This window comes from Tachypleus tridentatus, chromosome 3, assembly GCF_004210375.1.
Source record: "Tachypleus tridentatus isolate NWPU-2018 chromosome 3, ASM421037v1, whole genome shotgun sequence".
Classification (NCBI taxonomy): domain Eukaryota; kingdom Metazoa; phylum Arthropoda; class Merostomata; order Xiphosura; family Limulidae; genus Tachypleus; species Tachypleus tridentatus.
This window is the reverse complement of record NC_134827.1, coordinates 24,987,508-25,015,034: the sequence shown is the minus strand read 5'-3', so window position 1 is coordinate 25,015,034 and position 27,527 is coordinate 24,987,508. Positions and strand designations below refer to the sequence as shown.

Here is a 27,527-nt window from a genome sequence, read left to right as displayed (position 1 = left end):
GGTATGTTATGATTAGGTTATGTTTTATGAAGGTGCCAAATTTAGGTTATTGTACGGAAGTGAAAACCATGTTTGTTTGTTTGTGAAAGTATAACGTTAGAAAACTGACCCATTAGGATTTAAAAACAGTTTTCACCTGCTAATATTAGAAGTTTATTTATAAAATAAGGTTTATCAGGCACTTTTGTAAAAACATGGGTGTCATGATAAAGTTATCATTTACTTTTGGTTTTTAATCTTAGGTACAAAATTCAATTAGGGATTGTTTCGTAACTGGAAAGTGGAAGCCCTCCGAAGATGCACAAACTTTGTTAGAAAATGGTGAATATATTCAGCTCTGAGAATATGTTAATGTTTAAAGTCTGAAAATGGACTTTGTTTTCTAAATGATGGAATTACACAGTGTCAACATTAACTTGTGTGACAAACAAGAACAAAAAAACATTAAGTGTGAGTGATCAGTACTTGTATAAAACCTAAAGTCAAATAAATTAAACTAGTTTTAGGCAACACAAACTATATTTATTGAGACAGTCAGTGATACTATATCATCTTCATAAGTATTGTATTAGCACAATTTTTTATAAATTTGTAACACGTCACGTGATGTCACATATTACGCTATTTCAAATAACTTGCTGAATGACCCTTTACAAGAAGTCACATCATATATTAACACTAAACTAGATGGACATTCATCTGTTTAATACTTTATACTTTATTTTATGATATTAAAGTTTCATGGATGTTTTTAGCAATCAATTTGTTCAGTTGAGCTAGAATTATCATTTTATCCCATCATATTTTGCTGTGGTGTTTGCACATGTTATATTATAGCTGAATTTCTGATTTTGTAATTTTTTTATGTAATCTTTGTTCTTGTAATGTGTAATTTTGTTCTTTTTAGTCTGACTAATATAAATACTATCATATTGACATTCTGTGGTATCCTCTTTGTCTTTGACATTACCTAAAATTAGCCTAATAATATTCATAGATTTCAAGATAGGATATAATATTTATTCTTTTTTGAAAACATTAAATAATTGATTAGTTGGTCCTAGAACATAAGAGTAAATCTTTTATTTCATTTTTTCCATAAATATGTTAAGAATAATATTTTGACCAGACGCAGAATAATTTCCAGTTAATGAGATCTTTATTAACGATATTCAGATTAAATTCTTTTTCAGGTCCTGCACTTTTAATTAATAACAACTCATTTTTAGATATGATTTAGTACATGTTTTCATATTCCTTAAAGCATTAGGATAAAATACAGAATTTTTTTAGTGGTTTAGTATGATATGATTCTTGTTGTGACAGCATGTCGACAGCAAAATCTGTCAGTAAACTGTTACTTCTAAATAAAGATACATTATTTTTAAGAACACAGTGAGTAAATTATTTAGAATGTTAGTAATAGTCTAAAAGAATTTCATTTACAGAACCTGGAAATTAGAACAAAAAGATTTACTGAAAATTCAGTAACTCATCCCTTGGTGTCAAATCTGCAAGGCCTCTATAGAAACATAATAACAGTTATTGTTTCCTGAAAATATCTTATCATATACTTTAAAGAGTAAAAAGTGTTACTTTTAAATAATTAGTGAATAGAATGTGAATCTGTTGAAGTGATAAAACTAATTTGTTTTTAGTGCTTACAAAGGAGATAATTTATTTCTAGATTAAAATTATAAACCAAATCAGTCAAAGTGTATACAAAATAGTTCTTTAAATTGTAAAGTGAAACTTTAATTAAAGGGTAACACCAAATAAGGAAATTAGGCTTCACTTTTTATGATTTTACTTGATTGATCAAGCAACGATAAACCTGTATCTGTTGTTTAAAGTGTCTTGGCAAGGAAGGACTGATTTATTTTTAACCTAAACATGTTAGATTATGATAAACTTATTTACCAGAACAGTAACTCAGATTTGTTTCTCTACATAGATACCATTTATGGTGATTTTGAAGATTTGGAAACGGGTGAGGTTAATGGCGAAGCAGACAATTCCAGTAGGTTAAGTTAATTGTTTGGTTTCTTTTTTTCTTGTATCCTTAGTTCACATTTGTTAATAAACTTGAGAACAGCCTATGAATAAATAAAATAAAACTATGCATTATATTATAGTTACAACTTTAATAACATATATATAATAAAGCACACAAATATGTTATATACAAAATATGAATGTCTGAAACTAGTGTTTTTTATTTCAAGCTGAACTAATGGGAGATTGTAAAATGAGAAATATTTTTATATATTGTTTACTTGATTTTCACTGAAGTGTGAAAGCTGTAAACTATTTCATGACAAGTATCATATTAGTTTTAATAACATTAGTCATGAGGCTCATATTTCTCATTAAGTGAAAACAGAAGAAATTCCAGAAGATGAAAAGGAAAGTCAGAAACCTACAAGTCTTGAAGAAAAACGACTGGCTAAAAAGCGAAAACTGAAAGCTTTGTTTAATTCTGAGTATGATGAAAATGGTGAAAAATCATACTATGATGACCTGAAAGATGAACTAAGTCACCAAGCTCAGGTAAAACATTTTATGGTAAAGTTTTACAACACTTTTACCAATTTTCAATAATTAAATAAATATTAATTGGTAAATATTTGTACAGTGTACTACTACATATAATCTTAGCTTGTATTCATTTTGATATTATTATAATTGCTAAAATATTATAAATAGGTTTTCCCACTTTCAAATTATGCAGTTTCCTTTGTATAACATCTAGAATTACATAAATGAACACATATTTTTTTGTTTTGTTTTTGTAAAACTTTATGTTTTATGATAATCTTTATATCAACACTAATTGTAGAGAAACCAACTGTTCAGTAAAATGAAGAGTTGAAACAAGAAATAAAATAAATAACATTTTTTTTCTTTTCCACTGACATAACATTAACCAGGAAATTACTTATTTTATTTAATGGTTTTTGACTGTTAACCTTTTCATGTCTTATATTTTATGATTTTATTGTTGTACTATTTACCAACTGAAGCAGTAATTCTTACCACAAAACAGAAAGTCTAGTAGGAGCAACATATTATCTGGCTGAGCTCTTTCATTCTTCCAGATCTCTATTGAGAAAACTTATAGCTTTTTACAGTTGTAAAAAAAAAAAAAGCTTCTATAATGTATTGGGGTGACTTCTTAAAACTGGGATAGAGGCAATAATACCATACAGCCAAGGTTGGGAAATGGTGACTGGCTAAAATATGATGAAATCACACTTCCTCTTTCAAGTTTCAAGGATGAATTAGATCTATTTTGTTCAAATATTTTTTTGCAAAGGTTATGAGTACCAAATTTTGTTCAGGAAAATATAAACAATACTGATTCTGTTTTTTTTTTTGGAAGTTTTTCAAAATCAGCTCAAAATCAATATTTGTAATAAAATTTTTTTTTCTATAAATTAAATACCTGTGTTGAATAAATTTCAACTGTGAAGGTTTTTTTTAATATGTGGAGAAAATTACTACGAGTTTATTTTCTTTGAGTGTTTTTCTTAATTCAGCAATAGAATTTTGAGTTGGTGAATAAAATCTATTTGGGTAAAAAAAAACTAATGTAAAAAATGCAAAGTTTACAGTAGTGGTTTCCAATCTGGTGTCTGAGAAGGTAATTCTGTGGAGGTTCTTGAGCTATTTTCTTTAATTAAATGATGCATGGAAGGACACAAAAATGGGTCTTTTGGGAAAAATTTAATAATAAATGGGTCCTTGGTGGTGTAAGGTTGGGAACCACTGACTTACTGCATGCTCTAAATAACTTTTGTTGGCTTATTTTAGATGAAGTTTTTCAACATAAATAAAGAAAAAAATAAACCTTGTATTTAAAAATAAATCACTTTGTCTTATTCAGTTGAATAAATCTGAATTTGAGATGATGGATGATGAAGTTCGTGTACAGTATGAAGGTTTTCGGCCAGGAATGTACGTACGTGTTGAGGTAGAGAACATGCCAGCAGAGTTTGTTTTGAACTTTGACCCAACGTATCCTGCAATTCTTGGCAGCCTTCTTAATGGAGAAGATAGAATGGGTTTTGTTCAGGTGAGTGTCTCAAACAGTACAGAGACTCTTAAAATTCTTTCACATTAACTCTTGCTACATGAGCTCGGTCAAGTTGACTGACCATGCGACCTTTCTTGTATTTGTATGAAATCTTTATACATTTGATACCACTAATTTTTGACATTGCGTGTGTATTTTCACAAAATTTGGCAGTATTTCAGTGAACATTGTAGCCTTTCATGTACAAAAAGTCATTTTTTTCATAAAGTATTTTTAATAAATGGAAAAAAAAACATTTGCCTTTAAATATATCAAGTACTTGTTTTGATTACTCCATGTGTATAGTGATATCCATGTTAAGATTAAAAATACTTCATCTCAAAAACCTGTAATTTCATTTATATAATCTCAAAAACCTCCTAAATACATTTTGAATGATTGTTTTCAGTAAAACGTATTTTACCTGTTATTTTCTTTACCCTAACTCTCGACAAGATTGATCAGTTGTTTGACATTGTTAACACCTCTCGAATCAAATTTAAATTACTCACTGTTTCAACATTTCAATATGAAACTGCATTCATTTATCGTAAGTTGATTTAAACTTATAACAGAATACATCTAGTTATAATTAGATTTTGTTGTTTTATTGCCCTTTCAAGTGTATCTAACTGCTATTCATGCTATTATAAGTTGTAAATCACATATGGAATGTGCAGCTTATGTTGCACTATCGAATAATGTTGCCCATAAGCTACTCCAAACTGCTCTTGTCTGTGCCTCTTGAATGCGTTTATTGTATTTTCATTATTCTTTACTTTACCTAAGTTAACCTCAATTAAGCTACTGCTTATTTATTTACATTTATAATAATAAATAAAGAGTAAACATGATAAACGGGAAGTAAACCACCCGAGTATTATTTTTTTTTATGTTGATTGTTAATGGCATTTTACCTTACTTTTTATACTAATAGTAATAATGCATTAAAAATCTTTTTATTTAATTGAATAATAAACCAAAAACAGTAGGCTAATAACATGCAAAAAGGAGACAGTTTTCTCTAACTATCACAGTTTTTCTGGCTTTCTAACTATGCAACAATAGCCTTTACATATTCATCCAAGCTAGCTAGCTGTTGTGATTCCTGTGGGACCAAAGTTGTAATGTAGGTGAAATTGATGCTTATCTATTCAGTACACAACATAATATAATACATCATACGATAGACAAAAATCTTGACTTGTTATAATATATTGTAACACAACATGGTGTTCAAGGACAACAAGAAAATTGTTGTTCCACCTGAGCTGTCCCATCATCTTAGCCAAACTAAAAATTATTTTAAAAAATTTAAATCCAGTCCTTATCATGCATATATATTTCAAGGATTCTTTTAATCTCATTTAAATTTACTGTCTCCACTATATCTGAAAGCAACCAACTCCATAGGTCAACCACCTTATTTGAAAAATAAAATTGTTTTCACTGAAGACAGTGACTACCTTGCTTAAATCTACATTTGTGTTCTCTAGGTTTATAATTCTCACTCTTAAGTATGAAAAATGTTGATGCATGAACTTTATCAATTCCTTTTACAAATTTAAACACTTCAATTGAATCCTTTCTAAATCTTCTTTTTTCAAGAAAAACAGTTTTAAGGACCTTAATCTCTCTTCATTTGACAATCACTCCATCCTAAGTACTGTTTTAGTAACCTTCCTCTGAGCCATTTCCAACAATTCAATATCTTTTCTAAGATAAGGAGCCCAAGACTGAACACAGTACTCTAAATGTGGACTAACCATTGATTTATAAAATGACATTATTACCTCTTTAGACTTGTATTCAGTACTTCTGTAAATACAACATAAAATCATATTTAACCTTCCACTAGCAATGGCATACTGCTTGGATGGTTTAAAACTGATCAATCATTACATCAAAATTTTTTTCTTTCATGACACTGTTAAGAGTATTCTTATCCAAATTATAATTCAGATTATGATAATCCACATGCAGTATTTTGCATTTATTTTAATTAAAACCCATCTGCCATTTACTTCCCTGACTCAATAAATGATTTAAATCCCTTTGTTAAGAAACAGCATCCTCTTTACAGTTAGCAACACCCAATATCTTGATGTCATCAGCAAATTTCAGTAACTTATTGATCATCCCATCATCTATGTCAATGATGTAAATCAAAAAGAGAAGGTCCTAAGACTGAGCCCAGAGGTACCCCATTTGTGACAGTAATCCAGTTTTACTAAACACCATTTGTAACATCCCTTTGCTTTCATCCATCAAGCCATTATTTTATTCTATTGGTTAACTTATCCCTCACACCTTTGGAGATAAGTTTCTTTACGAGCCTTTTATGTGGTACTTTGCCAAATGCTTTTTGAAAATTCAGATGAACCAAATCTACACCTTTACTTTTATCTACATATGCAGTAACATTTTCAAAAGATTTATAAGACAAGATTTTCCCTCAGTGAAACCATGTTGACTGTGTGATAAAATTTTAAACTTTGTTAGATGACTTTGTAAAGTATCTTTTTATCAGACTTTTCAAAATGTTATTCACAACTGATGTAAGACTAATAGGCCTATAAAATCTGTGACAACTTGTATTATCTTCGTTGGAGATAGGAGTGGCATTAGCTGACTTCCAATCTGTTCTAATTTCCTGTTTGACCAAATTTCTTGATCTATAACCTTTTAAATCTTCTATAATACCAGCCAGTTTAAATTTCTTAAAGTTGTAATGCTTTTCTTTAATTTTATTTGTTATATATATTCTTTATGAGTCAACCTGGTTCTTTATTTGCAGCTACTCTTGTCTTTTTGTAAGGAATATATAGAAATAGAGGAAGTGACAGGTGGGTGTGGCAGGAGGGGTCTGAAACCCCTGTAACCAAACAAAATTGAAGGCTATAAAATTTATGATTCATGTGTGCTTATGAAAAATTTTAGTTAGTAATTGTGTTTAATTTTGTTGTTTATTGGGGTTGATGAATAAATTAAGAGATGAAAAAATACCTGGAGGAAATTTGTGACTTGAGTCACAGTAAGGGAAATGCAGGATTTTTTTAAAATATTGCCTTATAAAATAAAGAACTTAAAACTTTGATATTAAAATATTATTAGCTAAGATTTTATTCTACGCTAATTGGTATAACATAAACAAACAATAATTTAATAAAAGTTTTTGAATACGAGACACAAAAACCTTGTGCTGTGCACAGTAAAGGCTACTGAGGGCTAATATGATTGTTGAAAAGTAAACATTTCAGATGAATGGGGTGAAAATGGCCGTGTGAAAGACTACTTGAACAGCATTTACAAATACTTGTGTAACATTTGCTGTGACCATGTAAAGGTGTAAATGAAACAGAGACATGACTATCATGTTTACATTTCACATTTTATGTAACTTTGCTTAGTTTTGTGTAGAAATACATTAAAGTTGATGATGTGATCATGGGTTTTATCCATATTTCCAATAGACTAATCCTGAGAAAGAGTTAGATTGATATTTTTGCTGAGACATGAAATTTGTTTAAAAATAAATTACAGTATCATGTAGTAGCCCACATCTGTTGTGGATAAATTCAGTCTAGTTTTGTTTTTATTGTAAAGAAAGTTTTTTATCTTTTAAGTTTTTATATAAAAATTTAGTATTTTTAATCTTAACATTGAAATGCTATGTGTAGGTTTAAATCATAGTGGATATTTTTAATATAATAATTGATTATGGAATAGTGTTTGATTTTTGAAGTGATCTTCTGATATTCAGCTAATTATATTATTATTTTTGTTAGCTGATTGTAGCTATTTTTAGACTGATTATTAAAAAAACAGAAACAAAAACACTCCATTTTCATTATTGCCAGTGGAAACTTGTGTGATTCATGTTTAATTAATTACTTCAATATTCTTATAAACATTAAATTCCTATCACAGCAAACTATGTACTCGGGAAAAAAATTGAAAAGGAACCTGGCAGTCAGTTTAGCCAAATAAATGCACACATCTTATATACATTAGAATGCATTGTTTCATAAGTTGAGTATCCTCGCTGTTAACAATACCTTTGGCTGTAATACCACTAATTGTTAGGAGATTTGGCTAGCTTTTGATATCTAGGCTAGTTCTAAATACATATATTAAGCTAATGTTATAATTTTTATAAGAAAAGTATACAATAAAAAAATAAACTAGAGAAATAATAAAAAAATAAAAAAAATTAATTTGACTTGGGTGATAATTTCCTGTACTTTTTCTTAAGAAAAGGCCTAGGAACTTTTATTTGGTAAAAAGCAAACTCAAAAAAAAGGAAGAAACTATATAAACTGGGAGAGGTTCTTGAATAAACATTTTGACAAAAGTGTTATTAAATTGTTATATCAGACCAGAAGTATGTTGCTCTTTTTTTTTTTAATTTCTGGTTTGCAGTTTTCTATATATTTGTTGTAGTTAAAGACCTGTTCACTCTTGATGTTAGGTACAGTATATCTATTTGAAAACAAATTTACCTATTGTGTGAATGAATAGTTTAACCTTTGTCAAACTGCAGTAAGAAGTGGTTTCTGTGTAAATATGAAGCTTTCGGGATGACCTTCTTTTTTTTTCCTTTGTTGTTCGGCTAAAGCAGAATAATCTTTGTAAAATGAAAATTTATATTTATTTAAGGCCCGTCTCAAGAAGCATAGGTGGTATAAACGCATTCTCAAAACTAGAGATCCTCTGATCATATCTCTTGGTTGGAGACGTTTTCAGACCATCCCACTTTTCTCTGTTGTTGATCACAATGGTCGAAACAGGCTTTTGAAGTACACTCCCCAACACCTTCATTGTATGATGTCGTTCTGGGGTAAGTTGTTTGTTATATTTAAAGTCTAGTTTTGTAAAATGTTGTTGTAAACTCACATTATTGTAGAATTAATTATCATTTGTTAAAATATCACACTGTGAGAGTAGCTAAGGCAAAATGAAAGTTTAATTATTTAGGAATACTGCAATACTTGAGGGTTTGTTTTTTGGCCTCTGAGTGGTTAGGACAATTAGAATTTTGTATGTTTTATGTATGTGTGTGTGTGTGTGTGTGGGTGGGTGGGTGTTGTAATATGCTCCAGGCTTTCAAGTGTATTATTTTAAGACTTACAAGTAACTGTTCCACTGAATGAGAAATAAGGAACTTGATTTATTGGAGAAATAAAACTTAATTAATTAATTGCCAATTAAATTTATGCACGTTCTGTCATAAGAAAATAAAATTTTCACTCATTTCAAATGTTAAAAAATTAATTATTTTGAAACATCTTAATCCCAAATAAGCTTAACTTGACTAAATACACTTGTTACTAATAAATCCTTACTGGATTTCTCACTCAACATGAAGAGATTGACCCTGAAATTGCCAACTCATTTGTATACCATTCACTAACAGTGTAAGTTTTTGCTTATGGCAACACTCAAAAGATAAATGTTTTTAATGTAAAATGCATAATGGACTAGAAGTAATAAATATAATTAATTGTAGTATTGGCAGCACTTACATTAAAAGTAACTACTATAATACTGAAGATGGTCATTGATCTACAAGCATTTTGGTGCACAGATAATTTGGAAAAATATGCTTACAAATCCAGTAGAGTTTACAGTTTATTATTATAAATACATTTCTGCACAATAATATAAGCTTTTTTTTTCTTGATTCTAATAAGTTTATTACCCTTGAATTTTAACATTGGACAGTAATGTCTGTCATCTAAACTTATAAACACAAATCTGTAAGGAATAATGAACATTGATTTTACATTCGTGATGATGTGAAAACCCAATTGTAGAGAAAAATATATATGTAAAAACGGCTTCACAAAGAAAGAAAGAGGTAACTGACCGATAGCTGACCACATGTTTAAAGGCGATTGTGTAATTGAGTGAAGGAATGTAGAGGGTGTGCTTAGACGGTTGATTGTACTTATTAATATAGGTATAAAGGTGTTCCTTTGTATTGGTTTATTTTGGGCTTGAGTTGTTGTTATAAGTAAGGCTTCTTTAATTTTGTGTTTGTTTCTTTATTTAGTATTTGTGAACCTGACAATGACCGAAGAAGGTCAAAACATTGTTCTCTCCTCTACATAGAGTTTTTCTCTACCCATACCAGCCGTTTTTACAGATATATATTGATTTCACATTATTTAAACATTCTTTACAGAATGTAATGAGAAACTGTTTACAAAATAACAGTTTCATGTTACTGTGTAGCACTGTATTGTGTGCCATGAAAAAAGTTGTTTACTTTATGTGGTCTATATATGTAAAAATATTTTATGGTTGTTAGGCAACTCTGTTTCGTTAAATGTGTGTTAAAACTTGTCACTCTGAGGACGCTCAGAACATGATTTTGTTGAATGTGTTATATAATATTCTAAATTATAATCATATAAAGTATCCTTCCTTGTACATGATTTTAGTATTTAGTTAAAATTAAGTATTTGAAAATATTCTTTTTACAATCCTGGTAGGTCCAGTGACACCTCAAGGTACTGGACTTCTAGCATTACAGTCTGTCAGTGAAGTCACTGTAAGTATATCAAAGTTATTTTGGTATCAAATATAAGAATGTTTCTTGTAATAAAATATGAGGTTTTGTTTGTAGAATTTGTTGTGTGATGTGGAAATGACTGTAGTGATGCTGAGATAACTTATTTCTGTGATGTTTGAAGAAACGTGAATGATTATAGAGTTAATGTAACATTTTAAAATAACCTTTAATGTAATAGAATATTATATATACATAGAAGATTAATACACTACAGTCAAGTAAAACAAAATCAGAAGGAAGTATCACATGCATTCACTAGTATCACATGAAGAAATTCATAAAAATAAATTAAGAGAGTGAGATGTGGATACTCAAGCCCACTATGTCTCACATCTATATCAACCTTCACTGCCTGCAGACAGTTGTGGGAAGGTGACTGTTCTACAAAGTAAGTAAGAAAAAAAGATACTAAATAAGGTACTAGCACTTGAGGGATAAGCAAGATAAACTTACTTCCTGAAGTTAGCATTCTGACCCCTATTTTATTGTATAAATACTAATCAGTAGCAGAGTAGAAAAATTATACTAGTATAGTGAATTCCAACCAGTTATCTAAACTAACTGATATAACTCCCAACCACCATTCATTAAATCCATTGTAACTACCTATTTTCAGACTCTATAAATAAGCCTTTATATGAAATAAAGTGTTCATCCACATAAAAGTAGTGCCAAGTTATTTAAATGACCTTATTAGCAACTAGAAATACTTATCAGAAAGTTTCAGTAAAGTTTTCTGAGAACATCTGGTCATCAGAGAGTTAATACTATGTGTTATTTGTGAATTAATAACCAATGAAATTATGCAGCTGCATGCACCTTCTTTTATTAGAGCATTAATACAGGGTGTTTGGAAAGTCACTGTGCACTTATATATTTATTAACAGACATGTTTCAATATAGAATACAGGAGGTAAATATGAATGACAATTATAAACAATGTTGAAAGTGATCCCCATTGGCATCAATAAAGGCTTGGATCCTTCTTATTTTGTTTCTAAACACCGCTATCAGTTACTGGCTTGAAATGGATTGAATAGACATATAATTACAAAACTGCATATGTGCTTTTCATCAGAGGGTTGAAACTGTGTGAATTAATAACTAGTGAACCTATAGAGCTGCAAACACATGTTTTATCCTTGCTTGTTGTAACACAAAATCAAATATTGTAAAATGTGAAAATAAAATAATTATATTTATGTGCTTATTATTCTTGAATAAACTATTGCTGTGAAATATTTAAAACACTCAATTATTTCAGTTAACTAACTATAATAAATTATTTCTTTAGTTTAATAAATATTTCCATTTTATGTTTATTTTTCATGTCTTTATTTGTTTGGTGTCATGAATAGCATAAGATGATGAATAATACAAGACCAAGCATTAAAAGTTGCTTGATGTGACAGAAACCTCATTTACTCTAAGGACTATGGGAAAAAAAGAGTTTTGTTGAAGTATTTTTCATAAAAGGACAAAGATATCCAAACTTGATCACATACTTCATACAGTTCATGTTCAATAATGAGAGTTGGTTGTTTCAATCAAAGTAAACAGCTAGACCCCATATTGTAACTAGTAATTGGGTGAGAATTGATCTAAACGAATATTCCTGGTTGTTTTGTTTTTTTGTATGAAAGTCAACATAAATTTCAGAATTTTGTCTTATTATGACTTCCATTGTATATATAGAATAATGTGAAATACTACAAGTAAATGTTGAATTTTTATTTAATTTATGAAATCTAGAAGTTGGAAAAGCTTTTTGTAAAAATACAAAGAAAAGCCTTTTTTAATTTCCCTGTGGTTAGTAGAGTTTGGTGTTAAAATATTTGTTAGTAAATGATAACTTGGCTTTGTTCTGTAAAGATTATTAATTTTTAATAGTTCGTATTTCCTTAACGTATAATAAATTTGCCTGTTAGTTAAACTCTAAGTTTCAAAGTCAGTGAAATTAGAAAGCAGACATTGTAACTGTGTTGTTAGGCTTAAACAGTTTACAAAAGCTGAATAGAGATTTCTGTTCTTCAGTAGATGCTATAATATTTGTCCAGGTATTTTCTAACAGACATCATTGATTCACAAATATAATTTTCAAAAAAAATGTGTCATTTGAAGTGGTTGGCCATTTGATGAAATGCTTCTCTCTTGAAAAGAACCAGTTAAAATTTTGTCATTGAGTTAGATGAGAGGTTAAAATGTGGACATATTATTTTTCCTCTCCTTTTTAACCAGGTTGATTTCCGCATAGCAGCTACTGGTGTTGTTCTGGACCTAGATAAGTCTGCACAAATTGTCAAGAAACTAAAGCTGATTGGCACACCTTTCAAGATCTACAAGAAGACTGCTTTCATAAAGGTGAATTTCTTTTAGTTCAAATACCAAGTGTATGATTAAATATGTTCTGTGGAACTATGCAACTATATATATACTTCACACAAGGTGTCCCAGAAGTCTGAATCCTAAGAATTGATATGTGTGTGGCTTTTAATAACATGCAATTTGAATAATAAATAAATCAATAAATAGTGTATTATTCTCTATGGGTTCAGACTTCTGTGGCATCCTGTATATAAATGGATATTGAAAATATAATGTCCCCCCTGCCCCAAAAATGAACAAACCAAAAAATTAATAAATGAATAAACCTTTAGTCACTATTTCTAGACATGTTGACCATCAACATTTTTAACCATTTCTGAGTGAGATTTGAATAATTTTAACTATGAAATAAACTTTTCATGTTTCAAAGCTCTCCAGACAGTGGTGTGATGCATGCACGTTGATGGGATGAGTGACTGCAAATTTTGTGATTTTTTGAGTGCTTGGAAAACTCTTGCCTATTTTGTTGTGAATAAATCACATTGAAGGAGCTGCAAGTCGTCACTTTCTTCCAACTGTCTGTTTCAATTCATCATCAGAATCTTCTTGTTTGAAATCAGAGTTTCACCAGCACTAGACTTATTTTTTTTAGTAGTTTGCAAAGTTTTTCCAAAAGCTTAATTGACATGGGGTTCTTCATATTTGTCATTCCAGTGTGATGATTTAAAGTTTTGAAATTTCTCAAAATGTCTGCTACTAGTCTGCAGGAAACCCTGAATCCAGCAGAAGCAAAATGAATCTGCAATTGATCCAACACCATGATAACTTATGATGCTATAAAAAAATGACGTTAATGATACAGTAATTGTGTGATAGTGATGTTTCATACACAGCATCATCACATATAACGGTTTATGCAAGGGTTTTTGTATATTGTAAAAGTTTTTCTTGTTCAGGATGGAAAAATGGACATTCTTTTTACAACACCCCTTAAACAAACAATATTCTTGCATTACAGTCTTTAGTTAACTTTTCATGGTTCTTGTTATTCAAAACTGTCTTAAAATAGTAAAATAAAATTTGCATTTTGTTCATGAACAAGAACTAAGTTGAAGAAATGAAGTAAAAGAGTGTATCTCATTTTAATAATGGTGATTTTTATTGTAAGTGTTGTGGTGTACATGTATAATAACTATCATATATGACGTAAACAGAGCGGACAGTTTTGTTTGTGGTAGCATTTAAAGGTGGCATCGCCTGTGTCTACATATTTGAACAGTGTATGTGTGTGTAATAACATTAATTACCTGTGGATTGCCCTAATAAACAGAATTGAAGCTTTCACATACAGTTACATTCTTTCTTCAGTAAAAAAGTCAAAGCATACTCAAAAACTATTTCCAGACCAGAATGACATCAGATAAAATAATCTGCTATTACAATGATAAATACATCTATATTCCTCTTTTTACAAGTTGATTGTTACGAGGTTTTTCTTGAGTTGAGTGATGTTTTTATATCCTCTGTCTGAAAAATTCAACAAGTGTTGAAAATTATCTTGACGACTTACTTGCTACTAGTTTGGACTTTCAGATTAAGTTATTCTTTTTGTTTTAATAGACTGTTTAACACTTCTGTTAAATTTTAAATGTTGAACTGAACACATACTTTTTCCAGTTGACCACCAGGAAAATAATCAGTTAGGTGAGAATTCACCAATGAAATTCATTGTTGACTCCTCCTTAAGTTTTAGAAAACAGTTCATTTAGTATATCATTACAGTTTAGAAAGCTAAACAGCAAAACGGACCAAAGTATCTTTTAACAGACTTTCAAAAATTTTTTCCCACAACTGACATAAGACTAAAGGAACTATAATTACTGGAACAGTTTTTGTTGCCTCCCTTGAGAAAAGAAGTGACATTAGCTAATGTCCAATTTTCTGGTACCTGTCCACTGTTTATGGACTGACAAAAAAAGTAATAAGTGGTTCTCATATGTAATCTTTAACCTCCTTTAAAACCTTTGGGGAAATATTATGTGGCCCAGGAGCCTCATCATTATTTACATTTCCAAATACTTTATTAATAAACTTAGATTTCATCTAGTCATTTTATTTCCATCTATCAAATGTTCAAGATGTGGAACACTGCTTAAATTTTAGAAAGAAAAATATCAAAATTTAATAACCCAGCCATCTCATAATCATCAGATTTTAGCTTTCTATCATCCATCAAGTGCTTCACCTCCATTCTAACAGTTTGTTTACCCTTAATGTATTTGAAGAAATCCTTACTGTTAATTTTTACATCCATTTTGATGATGTCTAATTTTCTGTTTCACCAACTTTTTTGATCTTCTAAATCTCCTGTTATACCAATTAATTTAAATTTCATATGCTTTTCTTTAATTTTATTTTGTGTACTCTTTGTGAGCCAACTTGATTTTTGCTAGCAGCTATCCTATTATTTTAATAAGGAATATGTTTACTTTGAATATGTAAAAATTTATTTTTAAACATTTTACACATACAGTCAGTGTTTCTAAACAACTCAGCTATCCAATAACAACAAATAATTATTGTTTTGTCCCACCAAAATTTGTAACTAAAATCTATTATACCTTTTCACCATATGCAGCAAAACATTGAACCTAATAGAGTAATGATCACTTGCACCCAGATGAACCAAATTTCTGTATTTTAAGTTAACAATAAATCAAAATTATCATTGTTTCTAATTGGTTCATTGACTAATTGTTGAAGAAAGCCATCTTGAACAGTTTCCGAAAATCTTTCTCCCTCATGGTTTGACCAGAACAATCCCAAGTCTATATGCATGAAATTAAAATCTTGCATAATTATGACTTTATTAACAGCTGAAATCTGAATCTTACTGTAAAGTTTCTCATTAATTTCATCAGTATCATTTGGTGGTCTGTAACAAATTTCCACTAAAAGCCTTTTCCCTTGTATCCATTAATAAAAACCCAAATGGATTTGACCCTTGCATCAGGGTGTAACTTACATTTTACATATGAAGCTATTCTCCATAAATAAGCTGTAACCATGTATTTCAAAGAAATTCCTGTCATCAGAATCTTATAAATTTAACCTTGTTTCAGTTATTCCCATTATATCAAAATCTTCATTCCTATTAGTGCTCTAAGGTCATTAGTTTTATTTCTTATACATCTAACATTACACCAGCAACAACTAAGCCTGTATATACAACTAAATCTGTACTTGGTAGCCTATTGTCTACACTCTTGCTGTTAAGCCTAATGTTTAAGAATCATCTATATTAGTTTTTATCGCTACTTTGTCTTCACAGTAAAGTATTTACGTTTACCTTGAAGTATATAGAACTTAGAAGTGTAACTTTATTAAAAGTGACAATAATTATTTGATGTAAACATAATGTTAATAGTACAATGAATTTAGCTTGATTTATATTATAATACACCTATTACTCTAGCCTAGGCTGAATTTAAACTACTGGATCTTTAAAACAAGAGGAGATAAAAAACTGGTCTGTATATTTGTATTTATTTAATAAAACAATGTATAACCTGTTTTATGACTTACCAGTAAGTTGAATTATATCTAAGCCTAAAGTACTGTTACATATACTAAGCCTAATTTAACTTTACAATACAATTTACACCACTAAATTTTAAGTTAAAATTTTGACTGTGTTACTTTTATTACCAATCTTACTAAATCTAGTAGGTATTCTTTTATGTAATGTAAATTATTAGAAATGATAATATTAAATAATTTTCAAAAATCTGTGAGCTTAACATGTCATTGTTTTTTTCTCTTCTGTAGCACCTTCTAGTGTTTTGACTGTTCTAATAATATTAAAATTATGTTATTAAATTTATTATTTTTTCCATGTTTTGCAGGGAATGTTCAATTCTGTTTTAGAAGTCACCAAATTTGAAGGTGCCTCAGTAAGAACAGTAAGTGGGATAAGAGGACAGATTAAGAAGGCTATAAGAGTAAGTATCATGATATTTTATGCTTGGTGTATTTGAAATTTTGTATTGTGTCTTTTTGACAGTATGGGACTTGTATGGTTCAGTGTTGTTCTGTTGTAGCTTACCTGAAAATCTGGGATTATTTCTTTTAACAGTGGCATTGTACATATGTCACATTTTTCACTAAAGTAGTAAAATCAAAGATAACTTAGAATAGAATCTGTGATTGCTAACCAAATTATGGTTTAGTTGACAGCTAGATCTTTCCTTATTGCAAATCTCGGACTACATTTGATTTTTTATAGTAAGAACAAGTATTTTTGCAGTATTTTTGAGCTATGCCATTTGGTTGTAATTTACAAAATCTGTTTATTTTTGGAATTTTTAGTTTTTATGATTGAAATTTAAAAAGTGACAAGTCACTGTGTGAAGTGAAAGAATAATTAAAATTTCATAAAGTATATTATAGTGGTAATATGTACTATACAATAAAACATTTAACACTCTCTATATTTTTATCATACTAAGTATTAACTAAATGGACTAATGAGTGTTTGTGTCACTCAAGATAGATGTGAAGTCATCAACAGTATCTGTAATCCACTAAAGTCTGTTAAATGCAGAGATGCCAACCATTACGATTTTTGTGTATACATTACAACAATACGCTTACACAGACAAATATTATGACTTGTTGTAACTCCCGTATTATTATATTTTATATAGCCCTATACAATAAAGTGATATATTGTTCCCCCAGGGCTTGAAAAGGGTGAAAAGAAAATTTCTAGTGAGATACAAATAAATTTTGATAATAAATAAAAGACATAGTCCAAATGGCTACTTGCAATAATCATGTTTGTGCTTGAAATAATAAAAAAAATATTTGTACCTCCGACACCTACCAATAGTTTGAGTGAGGTGCTCTCCATACTGGGTACATGGGGGAATCCATAGTTGCACCATCAGTGCTTGTCAGCCAATCAGCACTCACATAGATGGGTATTTCTTGTTTTCTAAGCAGCATAGAAACACCAATGCGATCATTCACAAGATGGAAAAAAAGAGGCCTCGTTCACCAGATTGTCTTGTTTCTGGCAAATCTAAAAGGACTAAAACTGTGAATCAAAAATTTAGGAAAGAGTATAGTGCAAAATATCTGGTCATTGCATCAAAAGTCAGTGACAGTCATGTGTTTTGTACAGTTTGTCACATCAATTTTTCTGTGGTGCATGGTGGGATAAACGATTGTTCCAGACATACAAAATTGGCATCTTGGCTGAGGCGAAGACAAAAACGATGCAGATAACAACATTTATGAGTAAGAATTCAGAATATGAAACCATAAATGCAGAGGTGATGTTCACGCAATTTGTCATTGCTCATAATTTACCCCTAACTGTAGCCAATCATGCAGGACATCTATTCAGAAAAATCTTCCTAGACTGACATAGCAAAAAAATATGTTTGTGCTAGAACCAAAATTACAGCCATTGTACAAATGTTGGGTTGTGAAGATGACAAAATGATTTCAAGCATACTTACTAACAGTGTTTACAGTTTAGCCACAGGTGGATCCACAGACGTGGATGACTCAAAACTGTATCCAGTGGTTGTACGATATCTGTACGAGCTCTGTCTACAATTATTATGCTCAGTCACTTGAAATAGTTGGCATCTCTGTAAATGTGCTGATAGATGAGCATGTTACTTCAGGTATGCACCTATGTAATCCAAGTTTAAAAAAATTGAATTCTGATGTAATTACTCTTACTAAATATATTCAAAAATTTATATCTTAGCACTATATATAGCACAGATAAAATATAGCAAACAACAAAAAGCACTTGCACACATATTTCTGTAGTGTCTGTAAATGTCAGAAGTACAAATAAAATGCTGTTTTTTGTATTCACTTTGTGGCCTCTATGCTTGTATGTATTCCCTACAGTCAAATTTAACTGTTTTTTATTAGTGTGATCTTTGTTCCTGTACCCCTGAATTTATTACCTGAACCCACATTCTGGTACCATGCTGGGGGATATTGAAAACTCCAAATGGTTTTCAACTTTGGAAGAAAGAAAAAAATTCTCCTTCTATTTATAAGCTTTAAGCTATGTTAACCAAATTACAATAATAGTACCATGTAAAAATTAATTAATTAAGAGGTCTGAAAGTTTTTTATTGTTGTGATGTTTGTTCATTCCTGAAAATATTTGTTTATTTATGATGATGTCTGATCATTTCTGATGATATTTGGTTATTTCAAAGCTACAGGAATATTCTTCTCTAACAAGAAATTGAGTTAGGATGTTTGAATAATACGAGTACAGCTAGCTAAGACCTTTGTTGGCAGACTATTAGAATAATGCACATCTTTTCTTAATGAATATATTAAGTTTTTATTGTTTCAAACAACATAAATACAGCAACTTATTTATTGAAAACAAGCTGTAATTACTGGTTATAAATTCCTCTGAACCTTATAACACAGTTGGCAGAATATGACATCTGACTATGAAAATGATGTCACCATATTGAAGAGTGATACCATTGTTCACTTGTAAATGTTTTTGACAGTCAAATATATCTTTTAGAATTCACAGCTTAAAGTTGACTACTTCAGCTGGCAAAATAAAGAATCGGAAAAAGGACGCTAATGAACATGAAACTCAAACTACATTAACATATAAAATGGAAGTTTCTGATCAGTTATATAAAAAACAAAAATAGTTTAAGGTTATGAAGTTAAGGATTTGTGCTTTAGAAACAAGAAAAGACCGGCTGATTCATTGAGCATTTTAACAGTAATTAAAGGAATAATTTCCAACATCTACACTTCATTGTTTATGTTACTATTTGTATATATTTTTTCTCAACCAGTAACCTTGGTTCTACTTTTCTGATGTTTTTGTTACATCACAAATAAGGTTTTTGTGTTTGATTCAACAATGAAACTGTAATATTAAATATTCTTATATTACAGCTGTTCACAACTGTGTATCAAAACTGATTTTTTACTTATTAAGTCAGTTTAAAAGATTTTAGATAAATTTCTATATATACGTGTATCTGTTTAATTTATCTTATCCAGGCACCAGAAGGAGCTTTCCGAGCCTCGTTTGAAGATAAGATTCTTTTAAGTGGTAAGAATCAAAACACACACAAGTGTGTATTTTATATATATTTTTTTTTTTAGAATAAAAAAAATTAAAGCCAATTTTATGATTACAATTCATACACCAATTGCTTTCAACTGTTAGTTACATTATAGTATAACAAAGAATTATTTGTTGGTTAATAAAATATGGTTCATAAAACAACTGTTGACTACCAACACTTAAAAACACATACTGGGTGTCTGCAGTAGAGAGATTAAAAAGAGATTTATAAAATACATGAAATATGTTTTATGATAGTACTGATAAGCGTGAGTATGTGAAACTTCAGTACGGTATTTTATTCAAAATTAGTGTTGCTTGTAGTCGACGTTTTTTAATTATGCTACATGCCACCTGTTGTTAAAACTTGTAACAAAAGATTCATGCTAGTAGAAGACCAGTATTGATGTAACAACATTACAGATAATATTCATTGTATAAAAAATGAGATATTTCTTTCTATTACTGACCACTTTGATGCTTTAGACCTGCATTTATGCAGTTGGTTAATAATGGTGTGGTTTATAATGAATTTTGTGCAAAGCTACATATAGTCTATCTGTGCTATTTATACCTAATTTAGCAATGAAAGACTGGAGGGAAGACAGCTAGTTATCACCACATAACACTAACTCTAGGAATGTTAAAACTATTGTGACTAGTGTAATAAGAACATTCTAGGAATGTTAAAACTATTGTGACTAGTGTAATGAGAACATTCCAGGAATGTTAAAACTATTGTGACTAGTGTAATGAGAACATTCTAGGAATGTTAAAACTATTGTGACTAGTGTAATGAGAACATTCTAGGAATGTTAAAACTATTGTGACTAGTGTAATGAGAACATTCTAGGGAATGTTAAAACTATTGTGACTAGTGTAATGAGAACATTCTAGGAATGTTAAAACTATTGTGACTAGTGTAATGAGAACATTCTAGGAATGTTAAAACTATTGTGACTAGTGTAATGAGAACATTCTAGGAATGTTAAAACTATTGTGACTGGTGTAATGAGAACATTCTAGGAATGTTAAAACTATTGTGACTAGTGTAATGAGAACATTCTAGGAATGTTAAAACTATTGTGACTAGTGTAATAAGAACATTCTAGGAATGTTAAAACTATTGTGACTAGTGTAATAAGAACATTCTAGGAATGTTAAAACTATTGTGACTAGTGTAATAAGAACATTCTAGGAGCATTAGAGGTACTGTGATCAGTGTAAAAAGGACATTCTAGGAGTGTTATAGGTACTGTGTTTAGTGTAATAAGGACATTCTAGGAGTGTTAAAGGTACTGTGATTAGTGTAAAAAGGACATTCTAGGAGTGTTAAAGGTACTGTGATTAGTGTAATAAGGACATTATAGAAGTGTTAAAGGTACTCTGATTAGTGCAATATACGTTTCAGTTGAGTCTTTCATGTTGCACTTATGTAGCAGTCTTGTGTATAGTATACATGATCATTTTTGATGCAAGGTGTATTCAAAGCATTACTGATCAAATTCATGTAAACATAATTATACTGTTAGTAGTCAGAGAAAATTGAATTAATATATATTTTAATATTTGTTGATAAATTTATATTTTATATTTTAATTTTATACGTATTTATATAACGTTATGCACAATTTTACTTTTAGTTGTAACTGGGAAACTGCCACTTCTATTATTGTTGTTTCATTGTAAAGATGTTTTCTCCACAGATATTGTCTTCCTTCGAACATGGTATAGCGTCACAGTTCCAAGGTTTTTTACTACAGTGACATCTCTGCTGTTACCACCAGAACAGAAAGTAAAATGGCAAGGCATGAAAACTGTGGGAAGGCTTCGTTTTGAGAGAGGACTGCATGCCCCTGTGTCTACAGATTCTTTGTATACTGTAAATGAAATTACTTAATAATGTTAAAATATAGTCATTTGGAAATAAAATGTTGACACATTTTTGTCGGACTACACAAAAATGGATAAATATTTAACTTGTTCTGTCATGCTTGTATAATCAAATGACTGCAGGCATTGAATATATACTTTGATATCTTTGTAAACTTTGAATTCTGTGGTTATTTAAAATTTTTCTTTACTATTATTATATGTTTTATTATGTTAAAAGTCTTTCGAAGTAATTGATTTATTATTTACTGGGTAAGCATTAAAACAACATTAGAATTGCTTGGAAAAATATATGGTTAAAAATAATAGCTTTTAACACTACTTGTAAATAAAACAATTATTTTAACATTTTCTTAATGGAAATATTTCATGTGATTCAATAAATCAAAATTGAAGTTTATAGTTATTTTAATAATGACCTATCAGTGTGAGAAAAGGAAAAAAATCTAAAACCTTCAGAGCCATTTTTTAAAATTTTTACATGAATTATCCAGGCTTCATGACTACACTATCAAATTCGTCGTTTGATTAATTAGTTTTACTAGTTACAAAGTGAATAACAACCTTTGTCATTACTCAGTGTTTTTTATACATATCAACAAGATGAGCTTTGGGACTTAAAAACAAAATGTTTGTAATGTGTGTTACAAGTGTAAAACATATACCGATTGATTTTTTAATTTGTATTGCATCACTAATTAAAAACACCTTAAAATGATACTTGTTTTAATAATTACATTTTTAGCTGTTGTTTAACCAACCAGCACTTTAAATTTTATGGGATTTCTGGAGTGTCTTTTAGGTTATTTTTAGATGCTTCAAAGTGTTTATCTGTTCATTGTTATTATTTACCATATCCTAATTTTTAATAGTTCCATCTCAAAAAAATATTTAACTTACTTTCAATAGCATTGTGATTTATTAAATTTTAAATTGATGTTTTAACACAGTCCTAGTACCATTTTATTTTGTTAAACACAGTCCTAGTATCATTTTATTCTGTTATTTCATAATAATTTTTGATTACTTTTCAAAAGATCAGAAGTTTTATGGACCTTTCCAATTTGAAGTAAAACTTTATTTTTCACAAAGCTTTTATGTGTGAAATAAGTTGCACAGTGTCATAAATGCACTAAAACAGCAATAGCCAAATTGTTTTCTTAAAAATGAAACTTTCAAAAATAAAGAATAGAAAGAGAGAGATAGACCATATCTCTCTCTCGTTTTATGCAAGCTGTGAAATTTATTGTGCCACAATATTTAAAATATTAACAAAGTGGTAGTTTTGTTGAAGTGACAGCTGGAAGGTGATGATGTCTTTTGTTCTCTGCAGGATGTCCAGAGAAAAATGCACCACTTCTCTCCTCTTTATGTTCCGCGTGAACTCCAGAAACGGTTACCGTATCAAGATAAGCCCAAAAATAAGGCCAAGAAACAGAATCCAGGGCTTTCTCGAGTTGCTGTCATACGAGAACCTCAGGAAAGAAAGGTAAGGTGCTAAAACCACAGAAAGTTTGAATGGTTCTCTACTGTTACTTTTATAAATTTATAGAGGTGCCTGTAATTCGAATTTTTCTTTTATGAAGGAAAGATTTCTTTGTAATTTATATGGAAACATTTTTACTGTAAACTTAATTGTGTAGATATGGTCTTTAACTTCTGCTGATTGCAAAGAAACATTAAATTATAAAGTATTTCTGAGAAAAGAGATGGCTATTCTAAATTCTAGTGTTAGTATTTTTTACTGTTGAAATAGGTTTAGATTTTCAAATGAAGCATTGATACCATACTTTATGTTTTTTTTTCCTATTTGTTATGCACAACTTTGGTGAATTTTAATTGCCAAAATGAAGTATAAGTCACTATTCAATTTGAAAGATTGTTTTCTTTTGGTTTGAAACTTTTTTTTAAGGAAGAGAACACATTAAAAAAATGTCCATTTCTTATGGATGTTGTAAGAGTGATTTATTTTTAAGACTGTACCTAAGTAATTGAAATAATGTTACTGTTTTTTATGGCAATCATACGTTGTTGAATATTGTTTTCAAATAATTTTTAGGTTGCAAATTTGATGAAGATTTTGAAAAGTGTGCACTCTGAGAAATGTTTTAAAGAACAGCTCACCATGAGAAACAGAGTAAAGACTCACAAGAAAATCTGTAGACAAGAAGAAAAGAAACGAGACAGGCGAGAGAAAGAGTTAAAGAAACGGATATTTCGAGTGTTAAGTAAAATGGGGAAAAAAAATGAAAAAAGAACTGGCTAGTTTGTGAGAGACTAATCTTTGAAATGATGTAATATTATTCTGTTGGTAATATTGTACAATTCAATTTGACAGTAGTAAATTGTTATTTTAATTAGCTTTGTGGTTTATGTGTTTTTGTATCTTTTATTCATGTGGCATCGTTTTTAAATTTGTATACGTAATTTTAATTTGCTATATCATCTAACAAAAGACGGTTTTTACTTCAACAAGAAACCAAAACCTATTTAATATTAACAAGGTCATCTCAGTGACATTTTCTTATATAAAGCTTTAAATTCTAAGAATTCTTGGATAGAACATACACATTATAGGGTAATAAAAGCACTTGTATTTCCTGCAGTATATTGGTACACCTTTTGCTACTTGGTATTTAGGCAGTAGTTTATGAGATGTGGTCATTTGAAATTGGTGATACATGTTTTACCTTTTCATTAAATGCGATGATGTTTTAATCTCAGTATGTACAATACAGATTTAAACTTTACAATCTCACACTGATGAAGTAGGTACCTGTAGTTGTCTGGACTGGTATTTTCTTTGTCTTTTACAGTAACACTCGATTTATTAATTCTAGTCAAAATGTGGTTGTTGTTTTGGCAGAATAATGATTAGACTGTAAAAACATAATGTACTCGGTCACATAGCTTATTGTGAATATTGTAAAAAAATATATGTTCTCGTTGTTCAAACAAGTTTGCGATTTTATTCCTAGACGTTTCAGTTATGTACTTTGATTTTTTTATTTTTATTTTGCAGTTATGGGACCATATTCTTTTTTTTTTTCTCATAACAAGTTTAACTCAATATTAGTTATTAAAAAATGTATTTGGTAAGTGGAGAAGTCTGAATTCTATCAATAATTTCTATGCTCATCTCAATGAGAAGAGAAAGAAAGAAAAAAATGTTTCATATTTTACGTCAAGTGGTCCAAAATTAAAACAGAGTTGTGTGCAGAAATGCCCTAATAAAAGGCACAACTAAACTGGTGGAGAATAACATATGTAACAAATTTTTACTTTTTCTTGTTCCTGGGCAGAAAGTGTTATTTCCCAATTGCTTGTGCCTACAGTAAATGGGAAAAGACCTATTTTATCTTCAAACTTTGCTTTTGTGACCTGGGAGCGCAACGAAAACATGATGGGAGACTGTATTTGGGGTCTGATACGTGAAAGTGATTTACATTACAGTCGTAAGTCTCAAAAACTACAACTTCTAAACATTTTTGTATAACTTTAGTATAAATACATGTAAACCTTGATTCATATGTTTTATTCAGACCTTATGTAAATGAAAATGTGCAAATTTGCCCATTTGTACATAGAAAATAGGTTAATTTCTAAATTTCATTATTCAGGTTACAAAAGCAAAGTTTGAAGGGAATAATGACCATTTTCTGTAATTTTACAACATAAACAATTAAGAAATAACACATACTGTCCAGAAAGAAAATTTGTTACATGGTGCTATTGGTCAGATACATAGAAATATATCAAAGACAAATCTTCTTTAAAAGCATTCTCCATTGATTAATTTAAGATGAGGTGTAAATAACTGGTATATTTATGTTAATAAGAAAACCCATTGTTAAAGGCTGAGGCCTGGACAGTTATCTGAGAATGTTTTAGTACGAATTTTCGTAGTAATCATATATTAATCATGGAAAGAAGACATAGTGTATACTTTGTTAGAAATTTAAATGAACAAAAGTGACAATTAGGTGATACTGGTAGGCCTAGATGAATTATATGAATAATATTGATTTGATAAATTATAAAAACGCATATAGTATTGATCAAATTAAAATATCTGTACGACTTGCGTTATCTTGAAATAATTATCATTTGTCATCATTACAGTTAATTTGGAAACTAATACTATATGCGTTTTTATAATTTATCAAATCAATATTATTCATATAATTCATCTAGGCCTACCAGTATCACCTAATTGTCACTTTTGGAAACTATTTGTGAGGTGGGGGACGGGTTAGAGGTACATTATTACAAAAAGCTATCGCTTGACATATCTGTGGCAGCTATGGGAGCGATACAATGGAACGGTTGTTCCCACTCTTCGTTAGTAAAAGAGTAGCCCAAGAGTTGGCGGTTGATGGTGATGACTAGCGTTCTTTCCTCTAGTCTACTATTTTTAAACTAGAAACGGATAATGCAGTTAGCTCTCGTGTAGCTTTGTACGTAATTCAAAATAAACTAAACTAAACCTAATTTAGAACTTCTGACTGTAAAGAAGGGAGTCAGTAGCAGCACTCTTGACTTCACAGAATAATGGGATTGACTGTCACGCTTATGTAATTGAAAGTACGGAACGCATTAGAAGCATAAAGCGGTGGTCGCAACCTTGGATTTCCGGTATGAATCCTGGCACGTAAACCACTCATTAGGCCTCATCCGGCCTTTTAGGAGGTACATAACGATGTTTTCGATCTTAGACTTCCAGTATGCATCCTGATACGCTAACTGATCACCAGGTTAAATCCGGTCTTCTAGTTATATATATTAGCAGTTCTAACCTTGGACTTCCAGGGTGAATCCCGGAACGCTAACCACTCACTCCGCCACACCCGATTGTTTAGTTGGCATAAAGCAGCAGTTACAACTTTGGACTTTCGGTATTAATCCCGCCAAGCTAACCACTCAATTAGGCCTCACCCGGTCTTTTGTCGACGCGTAATGGCGTTTTCAACCTTGGACTTCCGGTATGAATCCCAGCACATTAACCACAAACAAGGCGTCGCCTTGTAATTTAATGTTAAAGTACCAGCTGATAACAGTGGTATGTTTAGGAGTGCGAGTGTTAAATAATGCACGACCACGTAGAGGTTTTGGATGGAATATTAAAAGATAGATTTCAGAAATTCGTCATGTTCGGTCTTTCAAGGAAAGACTGCCCTTAAAATCGCATTTAACGGAATGTTGACAGTGAAAATTAAAGCTCGAGACCACAATTTGAGAATATATTATTGTCAAATAGAAAAATAAAAGGGGTGTAGGGTGACACAAAACGACTACACCTGGATATCCTACTACACAAATGGATGAAAAAAAAAATATTAAATCAGATTGACTTTTAGCGATCGTTGTGACTATAATTTAATATGTATGTGGTATATACATATAACTTCGATTAGGCCCGGCATGGCCAAGCGTGTTAAGGCGTGCGATTCGTAATCTGAGGGTCGCGGGTTCGCATCCCTGTTGCAACAAACATATTCGCCCTTTCAGCCGTGGGG

At 30.2% G+C, this 27,527-nt stretch overlaps 1 protein-coding gene across 4 annotated transcripts in view; it reads left to right on the top strand.

The window, feature by feature from the left end:
• LOC143246555 (ribosome biogenesis protein BMS1 homolog) overlaps positions 1-24,371 on the top strand; it is a 52,883-nt gene extending 28,512 nt beyond the window's left edge. For all 4 annotated transcript variants that reach the window (XM_076493454.1, XM_076493451.1, XM_076493452.1 and 1 more), the window contains 12 exons: positions 243-321; positions 1,955-2,020; positions 2,375-2,550; positions 3,887-4,075; positions 8,735-8,915; positions 10,573-10,631; positions 12,891-13,013; positions 16,883-16,978; positions 20,052-20,103; positions 21,825-22,000; positions 23,345-23,500; positions 24,071-24,371. In XM_076493454.1, coding sequence (XP_076349569.1) covers positions 243-321; positions 1,955-2,020; positions 2,375-2,550; positions 3,887-4,075; positions 8,735-8,915; positions 10,573-10,631; positions 12,891-13,013; positions 16,883-16,978; positions 20,052-20,103; positions 21,825-22,000; positions 23,345-23,500; positions 24,071-24,277 — 1,560 coding nt within the window. In that variant the 3' untranslated portion in view covers positions 24,278-24,371. The remainder of the gene's footprint in view (positions 1-242; positions 322-1,954; positions 2,021-2,374; positions 2,551-3,886; positions 4,076-8,734; positions 8,916-10,572; positions 10,632-12,890; positions 13,014-16,882; positions 16,979-20,051; positions 20,104-21,824; positions 22,001-23,344; positions 23,501-24,070) is intronic.
• Positions 24,372-27,527: the final 3,156 nt, after the last annotated feature.